Raw genomic sequence first — 24,418 nt, forward strand, 5'->3', positions numbered from 1 at the left:
GGGCATCCATAGGAACAACTTTGACACAGACAGGTGCCTTTTAGAAGCAGCAAAGCACCAATCAACACCGACACCAAAATACCAGAGGGTCCTATCACAGAGGTCAATACAGAGGCAATAACAACAGGAGTCAAGGTTGTGAATTCACTCCCAAGGCAGCCATCTCCAATAAGCAGTGACTCTGTTCGTGTCCCCCCCCGTACTGATGGAAAACACACCCGTAGGAGGAAGGCTACAGGACTTCCACCCCCAATGGGAACAAATCACCTCCGATCTATGAAACCTTTCAGGTAGCCATGCGCTCTGAGTAAAAAATAACATCTGTGGGTCCTGTGAATAGTAAAAGACTGATATTGCCAGGGCCACTGTAATTATGCAGCAAGCGTATTTACAAAATGTCTCACTGTAGTAGCTGCTCATCTCAGAAGGGGGTGCACACATATGTTTCCCTGTCTAGTCAAGTGGCTGATCAAAAGAGCAAGTAAACACTGTCTGCAGGACACTTTGTAGGTAATTAGCCTTCTGCACAATCTGGGATTCATGCTCAATGTAACAGATCCCAGCTCCAACCCTTGCAGATTCAGCTGTTCCTTGGGGCTGCCCTAAACTCAATCACAGCAAAGGCTTATCCCAGTCACGCAAGAGAACAAAACATCCAACTTGCGTTGCCTCTTTTTCAGCCACATCGTCGCATCAGTCAAAACAGCGATTCATCTTTTAGGTATGATGGTATCATGCATTATCATAGTGCCACATGCATGACTGCACATGCGCTCCCTACAGCCATGTCTGCTGTCACAGTGGTCACAAGCGGAGGGGCACCTACAAGATCTAGTGTTGATCAGGCTGGCGACTCATCGCTCTTCAGTGGGAGAACAACAACAATTTGGTGTAGGGTCAGCCCTTTAAAGCCCTAGTTCTGCAAGTAACCATTACAACAGACGCATCCTTACACAATTGGGGAGCGCTTATACAAGATCTCAGAATGCGTGGTCAGTAGTCTCCTATTTATGCGTCTCTATACATCAGTCATCTAGAGCTCCTTGCGATTCAATTGGCTCAACGATTTTCTACAACATCTTCAACACAATGTGGTTCTAGTCTGCACGGACAACACAACTGCCATGTATTACATACAAAAACACTGAGGAGCACACTCCTTACAGAGGTCTCATCTAGCACAGCACAAATGGCATTGGGCCATACATCACGATATCCACCTCCTTACAGAATACCTCCCCTGGTTGGTCAAAGACTTTGCACATATACTCATCAGAATGCACCAACAGGCACACGAGTGGGAAATGGACACTCCTTATGTGGCTCAGGAACTTAGGCAAACATCCCTCACATTAAATCAAATAGCCCCAACATGGGCTCCACAAGCATAATTCACAACTCTGCTACATCCATCATTGTTTCCACATGAAGAGTTGCCAATCTGGCCACACCTTTAACTCAGGATCAGAGCAGGGTCAACCATCCAAACCCCAAGCAGCTCAATCTAGAGATGTAGCTTGTGAAGTTCTAGAGGTCGGATACCTTAATCTTCCACAAGAATGTATGACTATTTTTAAATAAGCCCATTGGCCTACTTCATGTGCATGCTACGCAGCAAAATGGAAAAGATTTATACACTACTGCTTAACAAGACTGGTCCAACCGCTATCACCTATGTTCAGATAAACCAAGTAACTCCACGTGGCATAGTGCATGAGTGCCTCCTTTGTTATCCCCCCTAAAGGATTCTTTCATGTGACTGATACCATCATATGTTTAGCATGTCAAGCTGAGAACATTAACCCTAAGCAGTGTTGTTAAGCTGATGGACCAGCTTCGGATCCCTCCTTCACTGCCTTGTGCCTCTTTGTATCTTGGAACATCCAGTGTGCATTTTAGAAATTCCATTTCTCTTCATGATTGACTGAAAGTTATTGCAGTCAAACAACATTCTGTGTTTGAGGCATATTGGGTCAGCGAATGCCTTAGTCGAGGCCGAAAGAACACTTCAGAAGCCCCATCTCCAGGGCCGGCTCCGAAGACAAAGGAAAAGCTTTCCAGCGGCTCGGGACAGAGCCAGACGCACTTCACTGCCCCAATAACACCTTTCCCACCGAAAGCAGGAACATCATGTTGACCTTTTTATCCTACTCACTTATGAGTGCCCTGATATCCTTTTAATCACTGAGACTTGGCTAACTGATGACTCACTCCCCGATATTTTGGCAGCCCTACCCCCTGACTACTATATGTTTAACATCAATCGTCCCCCCGGCCGCGCCGGTGGTGGGGTGGCAGCCATCATACGGAAGGAGTTTAAAATCATCTCCACATCCTCCTTCACTCTTGTCGATGTAGACAATCTTATCATCAGTCTTGAAACAGGAGAGGGAGCCCTTACTCTCATTGTCCTCTATCGTCCCCCGTCCCCTATGCCTTTGTTTCCTGCCATTTTTAGCAAACAATTAGCCAATCTGATCACCTCATCTGCCCGACTTGCCATCTTCGGCGATTTTAACTATTGGTACAACGACAGCGATGCTGGCCCCCATGCTGCAGAGCTGTTTGAAGTCCTCTCTAGCTTCAACATGAATCCACTTGTCTCTTCCCCCACTCACGTCAGGGGTCACATATTAGACCACATCTGGACCTACAATCTCACTCTCTCCTGTCTTGTGGTTACCCCCTGTATTTGGTCGGACCATCACCTAATCGACACGGTGATTACAGTCAGGGGCCGTGTCAAAGCTCCTGCCATAGCAGGCGGGGTCGCTCGCAAATGGGGCACCCTTGATTCGCAAGGTTTCCTATCTTCCTTGGCTGACACTCAACCTCCATTGCGCAGCAATGCGACAGTCCAGGCCTTGGAAAACGACCTTTCCAGTTGGATCACCAAAGCCAGTGATCTTTTTGCCCCCCTCTCTAAATTTCCCCGTTCTCGCCACAGCAATTCACACAGGTGGTTCAATACCTCCCTGAAATCCCAGCAGCTCAAACTGCGTCAGATGGAACGCGGGTGGAGGCGTTTCTACGTACCACTCGACAGTGAGTCTTACGTTGAGGCACGAAAAATATACAAAAGTGCAATTATAGCTGCGAAATCTTCATACTTCTCCGAAAGAATCTCTGTCGCCCCCAATAAGTCCAAGGAAATATTCAGAATTATGGGCGAGTTGACGTCTGATGCCAGAACTCTCCCCTCCCAGGTCCCCACCCAACAATCCTGTGATGTTCTAAATAGCTTTTTCACTGAAAAGATCATTAAGATCAAGAACACTAGCCCCCCCTGCTGCTCCACTGGTCCCCTCCCTTGGTAACCCATGTTCACTGTCACACTTTCCCCTCCTCGACTCTTCTTCCCTCGCCAAACTTGCCTCCCGAGTCAAATCTGGCTCCCCCAATGATTGCTGCCCTCCCTCTGTCTTCAGGGACATCTGCTTGGCTCTGCCCAACTGCATCTTGCCTCTACTAAACACCTCTCTTTAGGCCGGCATCGTACCCAACTCCTTCAAGGAAGCTGCCTTGGTACCATTGCTGAAAAAACCCGGAGCCGACCCAGAGGACCTTGCCAACTATCGGCCTATTTCTCTCCTGCCTTATTTTTCTAAGATCTTGGAGGCACATGTCACCTGCTGCCTCTCTCAGTTCATCGAGTACTCCGGCTACCTTGAGCCTAACCAAGCAGGCTTCATACCTGCACACTCTACTGAGGCTGTGATCTTAGCGGTTATAGACTCTCTCAGGAGCAACGCCGACAAAGGGTCTCCTCAGGCCCTGATCCTTCTGGACTTGTCGGCAGCGTTCGACACGGTGGACCATAACATCCTTCTCCACCGTGTCGAGCAAGCCGGTATCTGGAGCTCGGCTCTGGTCTGGATTAAATCCTTCTTGACAGGCAGAACCCAGGCTGTTCACCTGGGTCCTTTCACGGCTACTAGGGAACCATTCATCTGTGGAGTGCCTCAGGGTTCCTCTCTGTCTCCCCTGCTTTTCAATCTTTATCTTCGCCCGCTCATCCTTTCCCTGAAGAGCTGGGACATTACCGTCTTCAATTATGCAGACGACCTGCAAATCATCTTCCCTCTTAACACCCCTAACGCAGCTCTCGACTGTCAGGCGGTCATGTTACATATCCAGCAATGGATGAACCTTAATCCGCTCAAGCTGAACCCAGGGAAGACAGAGCTAATTCTCCCTGGCAGTAGCTCCACCCACTGGGGCCCACAGTTTTGGCCTACAGAGTTGGGCTCCACGCCCACCCCGGCTAAGTCGGCAAAGAGCCTGGGGGTTATCATAGACTCAGAGCTCTCCCTCAAGCCTCAGGTTGGTGCAGTCGTATCCTCGTGTATGTTTCAGCTTCGGAGAATCAGGAAAGTTTCCCACCTACTCTCGCCTGAAGCCCTGATACAAGTTTTAATCGCCCTTGTGCTCTCCCGCCTGGATTTTTCCAACTCCTTGTATCATGGCCTACCGAAATACCTGCTACATAGGCTGCAAGTTGTTCAGAATCAGGCGGCCCGACTGGCCTATAAGACCCCGAAGTGGCAGTCTGCAAAACCACTGCTCTGCAAACTCCACTGGTTGCCGGTCGAACAGAGAGCCGCATTTAAGATCGGCTGCCTGACCTACAAAGCTGTGACTGGTACGTCCCCTGTCTTTCTGAAGTCCCTAGTGACTCCTTACCGTCCGGCACGCAACCTTCGGTCCTCCCACCGTCAACTTATGACCGCAGTCCCAATCAAACTCAAAAAATATGGTGGTTGCAGATTTTCTCATCTGGCTCCCAAACTCTGGAACCAGTTGCCGCTATCTTTCAAATCCTCCATGTCTCTGTTGGAATACAGAAAACTTCTTAAAACCAATCTTTTTACACAGTCTGGCTAGCTCCCCCTCTCTACATCTCTCAGTACCACCCAGCGCCAGGAAACCTATGGTGACAGAGCGCTATACAAGTCCCTCTTAAGATAAGATAAGATAAGATATCCAGCTGTCTCTAAAAAGGCCTCAGCGCCAAGCACTTCGGCACCGAAAGAACAAAAGACCTCGGACCCGAAAATACCTCAAAAACCTTTGGCACGAAAAAGATTTCGGACTCTGCACCGAAGCCGAAGGACCTAAAAACCCCTTCAAAGGCTCCAGAGCACAAATCTAAAACACGTTCAGAACCAGAAAAATCGTCGCCGAAAGCACACAATGAGGAAGAACTGTTTCTGCCAGATCCTATCAATCCCAAACAGAAAACACTGCATGTGGACCCCTAAACAGGTCATATTGTCAGTATTCCCACGAACACGAGAAAATTGGACACCCCACACATTCCTGAGGTGCCTGTGAAGAAAAGGGCTGTGCAACTTCACCATTTAGACCCTCTTCTCCTGTTCTTCCTACTGAGACTTTCTCTCCTCCAAAGTGTAATATACTTCCTCCATACTCACCGCCACCACAGGATGATGATGACCTAGAAGGTGGGGGTGGAAACATTGACTCTTTCGATAATCCTGATGATGACACTGACTACAATCACCCTGTAGATCCTCCAGACCTTCCTGATCCAGAGGCATACCCAAGATGACAGCATTGGCCTCAGTCAGCTCATTGACGGCGCTGCCCAATATCATGGCGTGCAAATGCATTCAGACCCCAGAGAGGGCTTCCTTGTAGACACTTTTTCACAGTCACAGAGGACAGTACAAACATTACCCATGCTAAAAGGTGTCATCAGACATGCTCCAGACATCTTCAAGGAATCCGTCAGGACCAGGATTCTCAATCCTCGGATTGATAAAAAATATAAACTTGCCCCTAATGATCCCACCTACATTACAGGTCACCTCCCCTTACATTCCCTGGTAGTGACCAATGCTAGGAAGCGGGCCAACTCACAGACCTCCGGTGATGCTCTACCTCTAGACAAAGAGTCAAAACTGCTAGATGCTTCCGGCAAACGAGTTGCCTCCCAAGCAGCTAATCACTGGAGGATATCTAACGCACAAGCATTACTTGCCAGATACGATAGGGCTCACTACGACGAGCTTGAGGGCCTAATGCATCATTTGCCTGACCAATACAAGGCCAAAGCCAATGATTTGATTCAGGAGGGCAGATTACTAACAAACACATCCATTAAATGTGCCCTCGATGCAGCAGACACTGCATCTAGATCAATCAACATTAGTGTGTTATTTCGAAGACATGCATGGTTGCTTATTTCTGGATTCAAACAAGAAGTGCTGACTACTATCCTCAATCAGCCGTTCAATCAGGAACAACTTTTTGGCTCAGCTGTAAACACATCATTAGAGAAAAGGAAAAAAGACACTGAGACTGCAAAATCTATGGGAGCATTACAGTCTCCATCTACACGAGGCTCCTTTCATCGCTCCTTTTATAGGGGGCATCCAAAAACATCAGTACAGATACTGCATCCTCCTCCTACAAAAGTCTGACACAAACATCCCCCAACACGGGATATTTCAGAGGTGGGTACAGGGGAAATAACAACAAAGAGAGAGGCAGAGGTAACAGTACTCACACCTCCCCCAATAACAAAAAGTGACTTTCCTTCCACTCCGGTCAGATTGAGACTCTCACAGTTCCTACGTGTCCGGAATTCCATCACTGCAGACAAGTGGGTAAGACAAATAATCCAGTATGGTTACTGCCTGGAACTTACCGCAACTCCCCTAAACATCCCATGTCCACAGAACATCTAACGCTCCTTAAGCAGGAAGTTCTCTCACTGCTTCAGAAGCATGCAATAGAACCAGTTCCCCTAGAGCATCAAGGGACAGGGGTTTACTCCCTATATTTTCTCATCTCCAAAAAGGACGGTACTCTCAGACCAATACTAGACCTCAGACGTCTCCATTTCTACATACAGTCAGATCACTTTCACATGATCACTCTTCAACATGACCTTCCACTGCTTCAACAGGTGACATTCTTGCAACACTAGAGCTCAAGGACGCCTACTTCCATATTCCCATACACCCTGCTCACAGGAAAGATCTAAGATTCACAGTGGACAGCCTACACTATCAGTTCAAGGTTCTCCCATTCGGGGTAAACACAGCACCCAGGGTCTTCACAAAGTGTCTCGCGTAGTAGCTGAACACTTGCGAAGACAGCAGATCCATGTGTTTCCATACCTGGACGACAGGCTCATAGGAGCCAAGTCACACAGTCAGTGTGTTCATCACACTCACCAAACAATTCTACTGCTTCACCACTTGGGTTCACAATCAACCACACCAAGTCACATCTACGCCCTCCTACCTACATCAGTATCTAGGGGCCACATTGGACACTTCCAAAGCTCCAGCATACCCCAATCCAGCCAGGATAGCAAGTATGCAAACCCTTGTCACAAAATTTCAACCCCAACACTCCCTACCAGCTCAAGTGTTTATGCTGCTCATAGGAATGATAGGAATGATGGTTTTGGAACCGGGACCTCCGGCCTACCTAAGGTAGCATGGCACTAGGTAGAAAGGCTATTTCTAAAAGGCAATTATGATGTGCTTGCTCCACACACGCTACAAAACCCCAGCGCAGACCCACCAAAAATAACACTACACCGTAATAGTTAAGAAGGCAATAGTATATCTTTATCTCTCTGTTTTGTAAGAGAAACAAAAGAAAGGATTTTAAGGTTCCAAGGCTCATTAGTTTAACTCGTTGGTTATTTCACCTCTATATCTCAATGCATTTACTAGACTGTGCTTTACAATTTTACACACAAGCCAAAACAGTAGATTTTAGATACACTTAGTTAGGCCCACAACCGGTGGCACGTCACACATGAGCCTCTTTGAAAACAGGCTGCTGATGTAATCAATTAAGTAGGTATAACATAAATCTCTACATTAAATATACATCTGTTTGCAGCAATCATAGACAAATTACATTCTTTTAAGGCAGTTCTGCCATATTAAATTGCGTTACATTAAACAATGCAATTGGTATGAATCACATCGGTTTCTCATTCAGGTTGGGCTGTCTCTTTGACACTTCTGTGCAGGAAAAAATGTTTTGGAATGCTCTATTCTCGAGGTGGAGGTGTGGGGTGAAGGGGGAGGCGGGAGAGGGAGGGTCAAGGTCTGAAATCCCAAATCCATGAATAAACCAGGTTAGTCACGATATTAATAGTGAGTGACTTTACTTGGGGCCGGGTTCTTGTCACACCCCTGTTCCCTGACAGACCCTCTCCCTGCACTGCTTCACTCCTTTTCTCCCCAACCTCCGCTGTGGAAATTCCCACTTACCTTTGCGCCCCACTAGCGCCTTATTTATCTCTTCACGGGGTAAGCCTGTGACCCGGTCTTCCCCCTATCCCTCGCTCGGGTCTTGGCACTCTTACCCGCGGCGAGGCGGGGACCAGGCGTTATACAAACTCCCCTGAGGCCTTGCAGCATTCAGACCTCCCTCCACACTCTCCCGACCTGCAAGGGAGTCAGCCTTTCTGACAAGCCACGGCAGCTTCCTCTCCAGTGAAGAACTCCGGCTCGACGGGGGAGGTAATGCGCTAGGCTGGAGTCCGGTTGCCAAGCGACCCCGCCAAGCGTCTCACCCCCAGCAAGCGCCTCTCTGCTACTCCTCACGCTTTGTGCGGGAATCGCTCGGCCACGCTACCTCGGCACCACAGAGGGCACAAAGAGAGGGGGGGGGGAAATAAAAGAGGGCTCCCCCAGATACAGTCGGGAAAAGATGGGACCGCATATATCACCAGCTGGTACAGCCCTTTCCAATGGGCAGAACAGCCAGTCTGGGCAAGTTTTTAGACCCCACTTTACCTCAGGGGTATTGTTCAGAGTTCCTGGTTCCACATTGCTAAATCAGCCCGCAGCACCACCCTCTAAGGTTTTTAGGGTTGCGGCCAGGTCACTCTCACCAGCTATTTGAATAGATGAGTCCTTTTTGTTAGGTGGCCACACTGGATTGGTGTTCTTGCACCCTTCTCTCCAGCAGGGCCAGATCAACAGGAAGGAGGGCAGCACCCACTACTAACTTGCAGGCCCTAGGAGCAATCAAATCAGCATGAGTCACAATCCCCCTACTCTGTAGTCTGCACTCCAGCCAGCCCAGTCAAGACAAAATGGCCGCCCAGTGTCCTCCCTTATATAGCCTAGGCCAAGGTTACTAGAGTGAACTGGAAGGTTCTGGAACCCTCTAATGTTATCCTATGGGCCAGAGCTCGGAGGTAACTCTAGCAGGCATCCATCTTATGAGCTCTCTCTATCCACCATTTTGGAAAGGCACACTTGTACCTCAGCACTGATTAGCAGTGGTGGGGCACCCGGAGACCTAAGGCCTCACAAAAAGGGGGTTGGTGGAAAAATAATGGAAGGCAGAAAGGAACAAAAATAAGGGGAGACCATCCAAAAGCTGACAGGTCTAACAGATGGCCTCTTGCATTTTCATAGTACCTCATGCAAGGCTTCAGATGCGCCTCTTACAAGAATGCTTAGCACTTCAGTGGAATCAGGCTCATGGTCAATTTACTAATCTGGTGTTGGTGGACAGCCGCACACATCGCTCTCTGCAGTGGTGGAACACACAAAACTTTTCCAGAGGGCGGCCGTTCCTAGAGCCAATTCCACAGATAGTGCGAACAGCAGGCGCATCACTCACCGGCTGGGTGAGCCCAACTTTCAAACCACACAATTCAGGGCAAGTGGACCACCTAACAAAAACTGCTCCACATCAATCACCTATAATTACAAGCAATATTTCTAGTATTAAAGTCGTTCCAAGCACATCTTCTCAACAAGACTGTCCTGGTTCGCACGGACAATATGACAGCAATGTATTACATACAAAAACAAGGAGCAACACACTCATTGCAACTGTCTCAGCAAGCACGAAGTATATGGATATGGGCCATTCCACAAAATATATATCTTCTGACAGAACATCTTCCAGGAGTAAACAATCAGATTGTGTATCTGCTAAGTCCTAGACACAGCAGATCCATGAATGGGAACTTCATCCTCAAGTTCTTCAACCATTTTTCCACAGTTGGGGCCACCCCAACATAGATCTGTTTGCCACACATGCAAACGCAAAATGCCCTACCTTCACCGCCAGGTTCCCACACCCGTTGTCCATGGGCAATGCGATATGGATGAACTGGTCAGGCAGATTTGCGTATGCTTTTCCACCACTCCCACTCATTCCGCTAATAGTACGCAAGCTCAAGCAACAGTCTCTCAAAATGATCCTAGTTGCTCCCACATGGGCACGGCAAGCATGGTTCACAACACTCCTCGAACTCTCAGTAGTTCCACACCAAAAATTACATAATGGAGAGATAAGGCACCCAGACCCAAACCTAGAGTGTGGTTACCTTAACCTCCCACCGGACTGTATGAACATTATCAAAGAAGTCAGACGCCCTACTACTAGAACATGCTATGCAGCCAAATGGAAACGATTAGTAATTTACTGCAATCACAACAAAATTGACCCACTTGATGCTTCAATTCAGAACATCATTTGCTATTTGGTAATCTAGCATACTCATCCATAAGATTACATCTGGCTGCCAATGCCGCCTACCTGCACAACAGACAACATTTGTCATTGTTCAGAGTACCTGCTATCAAAGCTCTTATGGAAGGCCTTAAAAGGATAATTCCTCCCACACTGCCACCCACTCCAGTGTGGAATCGAAACATTGTACTTACTAGGCTCATGGGTCCTCCATTTGAACCTTTACACAAATGCGAATTGCAGTTCCTTACATGGAAAGTAGTTTTCCTTGTCGCAATCACCTCTCTCAGGAGAGTAAGTGAGATCCAGGTTTTAACCATACAAGAACCATTCTTACAAATACATCGTAGCAAAGTGGTTCTTTTAACCAATCCAAAATTCCTTCCCAAAGTAATCTCTGCTTTTCATCTTAATCAATCCGTAGAGTTACCAGTGTTTTTTCAAAACCCAGATTCCGTAGCAGAGAACGCTCTTCACACACTAGACATCAAGAGTTAGACTTTATTACATTGACCGGACTAAACTTTTTAAAAAGACAAAACATGAGCATGCGCTGCCCGTGGCTCATGACAACGTGGTTCCGTCATGCGCACGCAAGGGGTTAATAGACTAGGCTTAAAAGTTTTTTTTGGTAGGCAGTAAATTTCCTCATTCTACTAAGCACGTTTAATAATCATCTCCCCGTTCACCACTTTTGCGACAATGGATGAAGTCCATTCTCTGCACTGTGTGCAGTCCTGGCTCACGATGAGTGCATCTCCTTGTGCCTCCAGTCATACCAGGCCTGACTGGCTACCTAAAGTTTCCAAACTCTCCAGGTCTGACCTGTGCCATACAAACACTGTAATAGACGTATTCCCCCCAAAGCAGATTTAGGAGAGCAGCTTTGAGCCATACAAAGCTCACAAACTATAGTTTCAAGTTTATTTAAGACTGGATTCTTGGACTTACATCATGTTCTTGACTAACCTTGATGCCTTGGTGGCTGTATTTAAGTGCATAATGTTTTGCCCCATGTTTTTGCCCTAGGTAGTTTCTTCCCCGCTTTCATCGAGAAAGCTTTGTTTACCTTTTGTTAATCCACTGTGCTGTTCCTTACAATGGAAGTACCTTGCTTCAAATGTCTGTGCACATCGACCATTTCTGTATCGACATTTGTAGCATTCTCCAAGCATGCACTGGGCAAAGAAGTTGGCGGGGTGGCTATTCGAGCCCACACACTCTTGTTTTGTTGCTGTGCCATACGCCCTGGTATACTTCCGTAATCCGGGTGAGGCTGTACCATGGCTGCGGCACATTTGGAGACGTTTCGGCAGATGTTGCGCTTGACTACAATTTGGGTGAAATCTAGACTATTTCCAGTGGCAAATAAAATTGCTCAACTATCTGGGAATCTATGTAACACACACACCAGGGACGACTTAGCTCTCCATGTTGAAAGTCTCCTGCAGAGACTTGAGAAGTGCATCCCATTTTGTACAAAGCGCCCGCTGTCCCTAGCAGGCAGGGTGGGAGTGTGTAAAAATGGTCATATTACAAAGATGCCTATATGCATTTCAGGGGATGATGAGTTTGTTCCCAAGATCGGTATTCCAACAACTGGATAAACCGATTACAGTGTTCCTATGGGATGACGCGTGACCAAAAATAAAGTTGGCCAAACTGAAATTAGCATTCAAAAGGAGTGGGATGGCCTTTCCTGATCCTGAGTGTCACTACATGGCGTCCCAGCTGCAGCACCTGCTGCTGTGGATGTCTGATCAGCCCATTCGAGAGAGGGCATTCCTAGAAGGCAGCTACCAGGTGGCGGTGGTGCAGCTGAGTACATCACATCTGGAAAGACAGAGAGAGGAGCTCGGAACGCCACATTTGTTAATACTAAAGTTGCAGATCTGGAACCATTACAATGTGTGATGTGGAGAACCCCCTTTATTTCGGACATGGGCCTACGGACCCATCCGGTTTCTCAAGATGTAGGGCCGCTGGCACGAGGGGCAGGATATATTGATGAAGTATGTCGAGAGCTAGGAGATCTCTACAAAGGGGCAACCTACCTTATATTTGATGAGGTACAGCAAAAATTTGCTGTGGGTTCGGGACAGTTACTGACTTAGCCAGATTAACTGCATCAGACTGTAGCTATTGGCCCGGCTTTCTGGGGTGTCCGCAGGCACACAATACAATGTCTAATGGACCTACAGGTGGGAGGAAGATCTATTTCCCAAATATATAGCGATTTTGTAAAGGATAAGATGAATCCCCCTTTGACAAGAAGGGCAAAATGTGAGTTATATTTGGGAGCCGTCTTCCCTAACTCCGAATGGGATGGGGTACTGGGATTCCATGAGATTGTACCTAGTAAATCCCAGTTCTGGCTAATACCAGCCAAGATATTGTAGACCTCATTTTACCCCTTTACTCTTAATAACATGTGCCTGATGGACACAGGGGAATGCCCGCATTGTAGGCAGCCAGTTTCGGATCTGCTAAACATGCTGTGGTCCTGCTTAGTGATCGCACAATACTTGAGTAAGATCCCTGACCCCTTGGCTTTGATTCCAGCGTGCACCATGAAACTGTGTGTGCTGGGGTTATTATTATTATTATTATTTATTTTTGTAGAGCGCATAGTCACCCAGAGGTATCCCAGCGCTAGGGAACCCTAATTCTACAGTTCAGCGGGCCAGGGACAGAGAGAAAAAAGGAGGGGGGGGGAGGGGGGGATAAAGACTCAGAGTGAGGGGAGGGCATAAAAACATTAGGGAAAGAGATGAGTCTTTAGCTGCTTCCTGAAGCACAGGTATTGTGATTCAGGTCGCAGGTCCCGGGGGAGCGAGTTCCAGAGGCGTGCAGCTTGGACCGAGAAACGTCTTCCTCCTGATCGGGCTTTCTTGAATCTGGGGGTGTTGATGAAGTTTTCTGTGTCTGAACGGAGGGATCTTGTAGTTTTATAGGGGGTGATGAATTTGCTAAGGACAGGAGGGCCTTGGTTTTGCAGAGATTTGTGGACTAGGCATAAGGCCTTGAATTTGACTCGCTCCCTTATAGGGAGCCAATGGAGGAGGTTGAGAGCAGGTTTAGCAGAGGTTCTGGCAGGGGTGTTTGTGATAATCCGGGCAGCGGTGTTCTGGATTCTCTGAAGCTTGTTGAGGGTCGCTTCAGGAGCGCCCAGATAGATCACATTGCTGTAATCCAGCCTCGATATTATTAGGCCTTGGATTAGCAATTTTTGGGAGTTGAAGGGTAGGAGGGGCAGGACTTTCCTCAGAGATTTCAGGAGGCCAAAGCAGGTCCCGGCTACCTTCTTTGCCTGTATAGTGAATGAGAGATCAGTGTCGATCCACACACCCAGACTTTTTACCTCTGTTTTTGGATCAGGGGGAGGACCCAGACAGGCTGGCCAGATGTTCGGGGAGAGTGAAATTCCTTTCGGGCCATGCAGAAGGACCTCGGTTTTCGTCCCATTTAGCTTTAGGGCTGATCTATTCATCCAACGGTGGACCTGCGTGAGGCAGTTGTATAGGTCAGCTGTATGTTGTCTGGGGTGGGACAAAGACACCACTAGTTGCGTGTCGTCTGCGTAGCTGACGACGCTCACTCCGAATGGGGTGATAACCTCCTCCAATGTGGACATATAGATATTAAATAATGTGGGGCTCAGGGAGGAGCCCTGAGGCACACCACATTGGAGGGGCATTTCGGAGGAGCGGGCGTTTTTCTCCCAAATCTGGTAGGTCCGTTGGGCCAAAAAGGATGAAAGCCAGGACAGGGCTGTGCCTTCCACACCAACTCTTTTGAGTCTTTTAATGAGGATTTGGTGATTAACGGTATCGAACGCCGCGCTTAGGTCGAGGAGGATCACTGCCACTGATCCTCCCCCATCCAATAGCGCCCTGGCCTCCTCCACCGCTGCCAGGAGGGCGATGTCAGTGCCCTGCCCTGGTCGGAAGCCCGTCTGGGAGCTTTTTAGCTTATTGTTGACCTCCAGAATCTGCGAGAGTTTCCTATTGACCAATTTTTCAGCGATTTTGCTGACTCCTGGGAGTAGGGAAATGGGCCTGTAATTAGCCAGATTTTCAGGGTCGAGGGATGGTTTCTTCAATAGGGCTTTTACGACGGCCGTCTTCCAGCTCGGAGGTACAACTCCTTGTTGGAGTGAGGCGTTGATCAGATGAGTGAGGGGGGATTATTGTGGGGGCTACCTCCTTAAGGATCCGGAGTGGAGCGGGGTCCCTAGGGGATCCGCTCTTCATGGAATTAAGCGTGTTTCCTACTTCATCTCTATTCTCTCCTGGAAAAACACGCTTTTGGTTTTTCGAATAGTGGTTTTATATAATAGAAGAGAAGTAGAGTAGATGTTTTTGTTGCTTTCCGATTTGTCTCTTCTCCAGGAGCGCTCCGTTCTCTTACACTTCTGGCGCAGAGCTTTGAGCTCTGGGTGTACCATAAAGCAGGAACTAGTCTTTTAGGATGTTTGAGGGTCGCAGTTTTTGGGAGCAGAGTATCTAGGGATGAGGTGATCCACTCACTAAACTGTTTGTCAGCCATGGTAGGGTCAGAAGAGAGCTCGGGGTGGAGTCTGTAAGGGCGGCGGCCCATTCCTCAGGTGACAGTTTGCGCCATCGTCGTCAGTTACCTGGATTTTAGAGGTTAGGGGGTTCGAAATGGGAATTTCCCAGGAAATAGGGACCAGAAAATGGTCCGTCCATGGGAGGGTCACGGGTGATTTGGTGGTGATGGTTGCTATATTGGTGAGGATGGGGTCCAATAGGTGTCCCTTCTCATGGGTGGGCTCGTTGTTCACCAGTCGGATATTTAGTGATGTTAGATCTTGCCGAAGGTCAGAGGCTAACCGATCCGTGGGGTCCATGAAGTGGAAGTTTATGTCACCTAGCATAAGGAAGTTGGAGGTGGACGAAGCTAGTTGTGACACTGATTCGATGACGGCATTGATAAAATTCCCAGGAGCACCTGGGGGGCGGTAGATCAATAGCCCTGCCAGGGAGTGATCTGGGGAGGTTTGGATGGAGAATTGACAGCTCTCGCAATCCTCGATATAGGCGTTGGAAATTCTGCAGGTGAATTGTTCCCTGAAAATTATAGCTACCCCCCCTCCTCTCCCCTTGGGTCTGTGTAAAGCTTGACAGAGATACCCTGTAGGGAGGTTACATCCTACATAGAAAAGAGGTATAATAAAATATGGATTTGTGTTGCTGGTGTTGCTGACAGCAAAGTGCAGTATCATGTGCACCGTCAAGCCTGGGAGGCCTCTTTCATATCAGTATAATCGCTGGCGGCCGAGGAGCTCCATGTTGCCATAGTCCGAACAGATGATGGGGAACAAGAGGAGATCCAGACCTGGTGGATGCATGACGGACACGCTGCTGGAGCTGGACTCGAATTCAGGGATACAGAAGTCCCAGAGCGTAGAGTCCCCTGGCTGAGAGGATGGCACCCATAGAGGGGATTTGGCACAGAGACTAGACATGCAATATTGGTATGGAGAGTAATGTGAAGGTCTAGGTGATATCAATGTAAGATGCAGTTGTCCGGGAGCACTGCACTTGTGGTATCTTTTGTTTTAATTTTTTTTTATTAAAATGAATTTTTTTAAATGATTCTCTGCCATGTCTGAGCACGGTTTAGCCTTGAGGTTTAAGGTAACCAGTTTACCAAACTTGTAGGCTGCTCGATACTGCCTTTCCCCCCTCCTTCCTTTTATTACTGTGCTGTGGAGTCTTCCCACTGTCTGTCCAAAGGCAAAGCTGGGGTGTGGCAGTGGGAAAGAACTCGTACTACCTTTGTGTTTAGTGTGTTCTAGTCGAGTAGGCGTTCTTTTCTCCCCAACACCTTTGCATCTACTCCTCCCCCACAGGTCAAGTCTTGACACCAATGCTTTGTCCTCGAGAGATGATACTGATGAGGGTGAGATCTTTGCTGAGAAGGGAGCCCTGGTAGCCTGTGTATGTCCATGCATAGTATGTGTCTGCTGCACAGCGCTCTACATTCACCGTCCTCAGAAGCAGTATCCAGTCCTGCTACAGAGCGGCAGGTTCTCACATTGTAGTTTCTCTCTGTGCTTTCTCTTTGCTCTTAGTGGAGTATGATTGTTTATTACCCCTGGGGTGAACCCCGCTACATGCTTGTTAAATGGGGACCTATTGGCGGGAAATGACAGCTTGCTTGACATGCTTTGCGTTCACAAACTGCGTCCATTCAGCTTGGGTTGTAATGCGGAGTTTATCGGTCTAAGCAGTATGCTGGGATCTGTTGTAGTCAAATTGATGCTTCTGCTGCCACATTCTAGCAGGACCACCCTGTCTCTGCAGCAGGGGCTAAACCAGTCAACCGATGATTCCCATGATGGCCTCATTATCCTCTGCTTGGTCACGCACTACCTCCCCTTGACAGGCGTAATATGTTCTGCTTGTGTGCCCCATTATCTTACTGTTGCTCACTGTAAAAAAAAGAAGCATAGCTTCAAAAAAACACGGCACTCCTCCTGAAACTCTTTTTTCACTTCTCTCATTTCTCTTATGTTGCTTGGCTCTTTCGTTCTGAACCATTTCCTTCCTGTACTGTTTTATATCACCTTTCCTATTCCCTGTAACCACTGCCTGTCTGAAATAATACTAGTCTGCTCTGTGCCCCAGAACAGTGTGTGCTTTCTTCTGGCTGGTTTCCTGCTTCATGCTGCATTTCCATTCAGTGAATTGTTACACTTCTCTGCTTTTTCCTCCTGCCTATGCCGTACCTGCCTCCACTGCCATTGGCCGCTAATTTGTACTTTGTCTGGTATCGGAGTGTTGTAGGAATTGAGAGTGCTAGTGGACAGTGTTTATTAAAAGCTGGCATCCCTGAGAGCTGTGGAATTAGCTGCAAGTATCTCACTGAATGGTCTGCATAGAGGAGTGGTCTCCAGGGTCCATCCTCTGCCCCCATTGCATCCAGTGCCGCACTGAGTGAGGGCGGGATGCGACTTTGACAATTAAACCGGCAGAGTAGTCCATTGGTAGAATTGAGGAGAAGTGAGACGCTCTCGAAATGACAAAAGTGGTGTAAAAGCATTATTGTGGCAATATTTTTGGTTCAATACTTGGACATCAATGAAGGGTAATGATCATTCACAAAATGTACCCAGAGTGGTCTTCTCCAAGAATCTAGGAGCACCCTGAATGACCTTTGAGATTATCCTTACACGCTGACATTCCAATCTGGTCGAAAAGCAATGCTCATATCATTCTGCTGTTGGTGGGGTGATAGCCCTTGTGTTCTTACCATTGAAATAGGTAGTTTTTTCTTGACTATACAGGTGCCCGAGACTCTGTTTTAAAGTCTCGCCTAGGCAGGGCATGCGCTGTCTCTTCGAGGCATGCTGTATCTACTCTGTGGCTTACAGCCCGCCCCTCGCTTTTAAATGGTTGCTGTCCGTGGCCTTTGCAAAGACTTGCCTCTCTGTGGTCAGTGTCTGTTATATGCCCAACCTTTTGTATTTAGGTGGTGCTATGCTGATGCAGTACATGATCCCTGATGTTGGTACTATAGAGATGGAAATACTAGATATGCAAATAATGTATCTACTTCACTGATGTTGGCATCTTAGAACAGCCACACCTCTTATGTGATGTTGGTGGATTAGATGGCTGCATAACTAAATGCTTCTCTGAAAACAGACGTCTTAGGTCATGTCTATTAATAACTTTAACTTGAGTTCTATTATGTACGGAACCAGTACTTGCAGCCCATTGATTATCATCGGCTGGTTTCCTTGCCAATCTCATTTGCTAGCTTCTTATTTAATAACTTGCTATACTCCTTTTTTTTTTTTTTTTTGGAGCATAGCATTTTATGTATACCATTCCTAGCTTTTAGAATATCCCGAAATGCCAGACTGGATCCTTATATATTCTCAGCCGTGCTTCTGCATGCTGTGCAGCTCCATGTTGGCCTTGTGCTGGCCCAGAAGTGATGAGGTGGAGCCCCATATGTGCCACCCCTGATATCCATTCCTTTATTTTTCAGGAGTTCGAAGGCAGGTCCAGAGGTCTGCTCTTTTTTTCTTTGGACAGGGTTCACACATGTACCCTGACTGTCGAAAAGATGTTAGGAATGGACTCGCACAAGGTGTGCCTTTGACTTTTGTCATGCAAAGAATGTGCCCTCATGCACCCCAAGGCTATTCTGGACTGTCAAGCGACACTGCAACTTAGTGAACATTGAAAGAAGTCATGGATCTTGCGTACGTTATGCTCCAAGTCAAAGATACAGGCCTGCTCTCGAGGGCGGGACCCCATGTGTAGGAAAGTGCCCCTTTTTGCATTGCTACCTGCCACTTTTTGCCTGATGTTGATATTCTGTTAGTGTGCCCTGGGAACCTGCCAACCAGGTACCCAGGGCATATATTCTTTCCCTAAATCTGTACTGTGTGCCCCCAAATTGACACCTCTCTGCCCACATGTAAGCCCCTTGTAAAAGGTACCCGTGGTACTAAGGGCATTGTGAACAGAGAAGCTCTCTAAGGGCTGCAGCACTTATTGTACCACCCTTAGAGGTCCTGTACCTACCTACCTACCTACCTACCTACCTACCTACCTACCTACCTACACACACACACACACACACACACACACACACACACACACACACACACACACACACACTCACTCACTCACTCACTCACTCACTCACTCACTCACTCACTCACTCACTCACTCACTCACTCTCACTCTCACTCTCTCCCATTGCTGGCGGAGTATTTTAGTGCAGAGAAAAGTGAAGTTGAAATGGCACACATCCATGTGTGCCATTCCTACATCCCACTGCCTATGGCATAGGTCACCCACCCCTCTAGCTGGGTTCACTGTGCCACTTGTGAGGGTACCCCTACCGTGTACCTCTACAGTGTCTAAATCTATTCTTAGACAGTGTAAGTGCAGTAAAGCGTATATGGTCTAGAAGTTTGTCATTACAAACACCGCAGCACCCTCATGGCTTTTCTGTAATCTTGGAAGTATGGTATCAAACTTTCAGAACATTAAACCCACACTGATGCCATTGTGGGATTTAATGAATGAAAAATGCACTCCGAGGGCATCTTAGAGATGCCCCCTGAAAAGCGACCTAACTCTGGTGCCCTGGCTGACTGGCTACTCTCCGTCTTTCACCCCATACATGTTTCTGGACCCCTGGGTCGAGAGCCTATCCCTCTCAGGGTCTGGAAACAAAGCACATCCTGGGCAGAGATGCCAAGCCTCCTCCCTTCGGATGTGCAGGGTCGATGAAAGGGGACGCTTCAAAGGCTTGCGGCTTTTGTGAGCTGGCCTAGCCATTTACTGCTCCCAGCAACTTGCCCCCACCGGTTCCGCCCCCCACTTTGGTCTTGCTTCTTGTCTTAGGAGGCACAGTTCAGGGTTTCCCCTAAATACTAGATTTATTGGTGTTTCAGGTAGGTACAGGTTGGGACCAATGGGTTCCTTCCTTTGGGTGTGCTTATTAGCAGCGACGAACCGGAGGTCCCCTATCCCCGATCGGCTACCCTAGTGCCACTGAGAGTGCTCTTGGAGTGCATCCTTGATCTTGGGGGAATCCTTGTTCTAATCCCAGAAACTCAACCCCCAAGAACGTTTACTTACCTGCAAATGGATAACCCCATTTTTCTCCATAAAATTGCATTGACTGTTTTCCTCTGAAAAAACAATGTGTTGAGAATGCTTCGTATGGAAGCCTAAGAAAATGTGTTGTGATAAAAACTGCTTAACTCACATTTTATCCATTTAATGTCCCAGTGTAATATCTAGGCATATCACACTGAGTAGAAAAGGTCATCTGAAAAGTAACTTTAAAAGTAATCTCAAAGTAATTGCAAAGTAACTAAAACGTAACTTGAATTGTTTCTGAACATTTGACCTACCTGTAACTGCATTCATCTGCATTCAACTGTATTACATGAGAAAATTATTATTTTACTTACCTGCTACAAGTCTGGCTTGGTTCTAAAAATAAAATACAACAAAGAGATATTTGTATACAAAACAATTGGTCAGAGTTCAGTCTTTGAGTGTGTGGAATCCTTTCTTGCCTCAGTGTGTACAATAAATGCTTAACACTACCCTCTGATAAAGACTTCCTGCTCACCCACACTACCACAAATGGAGAGTAAGGTTCTACGTGTTTGTATCTCTATAAGTCTTTGTGGATTCACTGGACTCTGTGCACACTATACCTTACTTTGGTATAGAATATACAGAGCCAGCTTCCTACACCATCCCACCACTCTCTATCAAAAATGACAAGGGTGTAAAAGTGGCAATGTGTCGATTTCCTGATCTTTCTTGAGGAGACAAATCTACAATTTATTTCAATGTTTCCTGAGTCCTCTGGGCCATTCATGATGGCGCAGCAAGTTAGGGCCTTTAAAGAGGCCATACTGCATATTTCTGGCTTTTTCTAAGGATCCCTCCGGTGTACCTTCAGGCGCCAAGGATCCGCCGGGGCCTTCAGTCGGGTTACCGCTGGCAGATGCACCCTCAGCCTCTCTAAACCCCTAGGACCTGTCTCGAGTTCTACAGCACCTCCAATGCAGAATTCCATTCCTTCTCTGGGATCTGTGCCGGTCACTGTTTTATTGACACAGATACCACTATCACCAGTGCCAAAGAGATATCCAGTGCTGACTCAATATCTGACCCCGAACCGAATCTGGTCCGACCCCAACATAAATTGTACCCCAACTCTGATCCAGTGCACCCTGTTGCTTAAGAGCCCAATTCTGACATTGCACCACCACTGCTATGGATCTGTCATCAGAGGCTCCATCGTGTTTTTTTCGTTCTGATTCAGACCAGAGTCTACCAGATTACAGTTTATATATAGACCTAGAGGAGGCCAGTGGGCTTGGTACTTCTGGTGATATGGGGTCCCCTCCCCCGGGCCCTCAATAGAAGAAAGTGCTTCCTTTGCTATTGTAATTTGACCCTGAGGTGGCACAGGGCATCCTTTGGCAGGAGGGAGAACCTTGCCTGGATCTTTTTGCCACTGTAGAATGAGCGGAGTCAAAACGCCTGTGTGTTAGATTTACCAAGATAGCTCTCTTTCTGGGAGATGCATTCCAGCTACAGTGGAGCACAGGACTCTTGTACACCTTTCCACCTCTCCTGCACAGAGTTCTGAGAGAAGATCAGGAACAACCAGGCCGGAGTCATCCAAATGGCTCCGGATTGGGCCAGGAAAGTGTGGTACCAGGAACTTCTGAGCATGAGCATTAGGCTACCACGTGAGGAGGATGTACTGTTGCAGCAGCAAGAATAGTTTTTTTCATACAAACCTGCTAAAACACCCGATATTGTGGATGTCCTCTTTGCTTCCAGGCATCCCTTTACAAAGCCAATTTACGAAAGATGCTGGGACTGACTTGTGGCTTGGTATGGAGTCCGCAGGACAGACCTCTTGCAAGCCACACTGTCGGATACTGTGTTGTTTATTTTGTCTTTGGCCCAGAAAGGTCTTGCAGTGGGCACTATTAAAAGTACATTTTTGGCCTGTTCCGCCTTTTTGCATTTTCTGTTTAGTTAGGCCTGCATGACTATTTGGTCTGAGCCCACATCTTAGATTCTCTTCCTTTGAGAGATATAGCTTTGGTATTTGTACTAAAGATAAAAAAATCTCTGGTTAGAAGTGTCCATCAAATGAACAAGTTATTTACTTTTGGTAACTCTTTCTGGTGGATGCTCTACTAACTGCAGATTTTCCACTGCCTTCTCCAGCTCCAATTTCAATAGCGTTGTCTCAATTTCCCATCTGAAAAGGTCCCAAATTTGAGATCTGCACACTGGTACCACTATTTGTTTTGTGCTCCATGTCAAAGGGTGTGGACAGAGTCAAGTAACAAACTGACGTCTGTGCACCACGGTGGTGCTTAATATGCGACTCCACCCCGTCAATTCTGGGGCAGAATGAAGGCAATGGGGAGCGACATGGCTCCTCCTAGCCACTGCTGAAAACATGTCTGGGTCCAGTTCTGCGCCTGGGGATATTCCAAGGTGAAGAATCTGTAAGTAGAGTATCCAACAGAATGAGAGTTACTGAAGGTAAGTAACTTGTTCTTCTTTACCATCCTTTGATTTGAGGACTTGTATTGTTTCATTGTTTAAATTTAGGAGACTACTTTTGCTTCTGTATATAGCACTCTGAATGCTTGTTTTCTTCCTCTCTAACTCATGTGCTGTTTCCGCAATCACATCTCCGCCAACTCGGTTTCTTCCCTCTGCCCCCGAGCTCACCCGTTGCTTTTTCTGACTCTCATAGTGTCACTCAGGTTTTTAAAAACTTTTTTTTGATCCCCATCTCCTCCCAAGCTCTACCATCGCTCAGCAGCATTATTTTGCATTTCATCCCTCACTCTCCATTTGTATTTCCTTTTGATTTCGGCAGCCTTTTGAGGTCGACTTCTTTTTTATTTGCTATGTAGTTCAATATCAGAAACAACCTTTTTTCTTTTTTTTGCTGAACAGCATCATCAACATGAACTGGCAAAGCCAAAAGGTCAGCCAATGCCTTTCATATATGAGACCTATTGGTTTTGCTAATGCTGGTTTTAATTAAAGCCTTCACACTGATCTGTCATTTAAATGTTTTTACATGCTCTCTAAACTTTGAAGTCAATAAGAGGCAATGAAAGAAAAGAGTCTTCTGTTTCATCCAACTTGAATGCAGAGTTTTTAGTGGGGTAAGTTAGAGATTTGTGATGTGTCTGTTTTTCACTGTCTAGGGCGATGACCGACGACACAGGTGCAGCGTATCCAGTGGTGGAGGACTCTCAAGAGGTGTGCACAACATCGTTTTCCACCTCTCCACCTTCACAGGTAATAGAAAGTGTCTGCATGTAAATGTGCTCTAACCACTGGGAGCTCTTGGGCCTCCTTGGAAGACCTTCCCCATGAGCTGTAGGATATTGGGGTACATTACTTGACCTAATGGACCGCTCCGGTTAACAAATCCTCAGTTTTTCATTCATACGGTTTTAAACCAAACCTCAGAACTGGTAAGTAAGCAAATGTTGACTCCATTTAATTGGTACACACGGATTAATATGAGTGGAAAACCTATGTTACTGTTCAGCAGAAGCCACTGTGATCACTTGAAACATAGAAATGTAGTAACTAGAAGTGTCCATATCGGGGTGATCCTTAATTTTAATAAACATGGATTATCTTGGCTATATGTAAAATTTTGAACACTTTTTGTATGAAATGTCTTTACCAAAACATTAACATGATTCCTATAAAAAGCCAACATTGTTTTTTTAATTCTCTAGTTGGAATTCAAAACTCACTGATATTACCAAGTGGGTTTAAACTCATTTTTGTTTTCCTATCCTACATTTTAATAAGGGCAAATAGCAGGTATTTGGTCATGTATGTTAGATACTTTAAGGAAGCCTTTCGGCATTGTTGTGTTGGGATGCTAGGCACATGGCAGTGCAAGCTTTAAGCTAATGCTTCGACTCTGGAGCATGGGTCCCTGACACTGGCCCTTACTATTTCTAGAAGCATATCCCACCTGTGGTGGGAAAACGGAATCCATGTATGAACATAATTTATGCCAAGTTATTTGATCACCTCCAATTTTTGTAGCCCATTGAATTCTATGCCTGAATACTTACTTTTCTAAAACAAAAAACATAATTAAACCTCTAAGACTTGGGTAAAATCCAAATATTTTATTGAAATATATCAATACATCCAATCCTGTAGTCACTTTTAAAGGATTGGCATCCTGTTTAGACTCCCCTTCTCCCCCTTCCACAAAAAACATTAGTGGATGGTGCTTACCTAGTGGAGCTTTGTACTGTAGAACATAAACCCAACTCATGGACTTTTCTGTTCTGCATTTGACACTCTGCTCTTCCGTGTCCACTTACTGCTCATTG

At 46.8% G+C, this 24,418-nt stretch overlaps 1 protein-coding gene across 9 annotated transcripts in view; it reads left to right on the forward strand.

Annotated features, from left to right (window-relative positions):
• The window catches only part of ATG13 (autophagy related 13), a 391,361-nt gene that overhangs the window by 205,232 nt on the left and 161,711 nt on the right, over positions 1–24,418 (forward strand). For all 9 annotated transcript variants that reach the window (XM_086959657.1, XM_086959658.1, XM_086959659.1 and 6 more), the window contains one exon: positions 23,258–23,351. In XM_086959657.1, the coding sequence (XP_086815783.1) occupies positions 23,258–23,351 (94 nt within the window). The remainder of the gene's footprint in view (positions 1–23,257; positions 23,352–24,418) is intronic.

This window comes from Lissotriton vulgaris, chromosome 2_2 (genome assembly GCF_964263255.1).
Source record: "Lissotriton vulgaris chromosome 2_2, aLisVul1.2, whole genome shotgun sequence".
NCBI classification, from domain to species: domain Eukaryota; kingdom Metazoa; phylum Chordata; class Amphibia; order Caudata; family Salamandridae; genus Lissotriton; species Lissotriton vulgaris.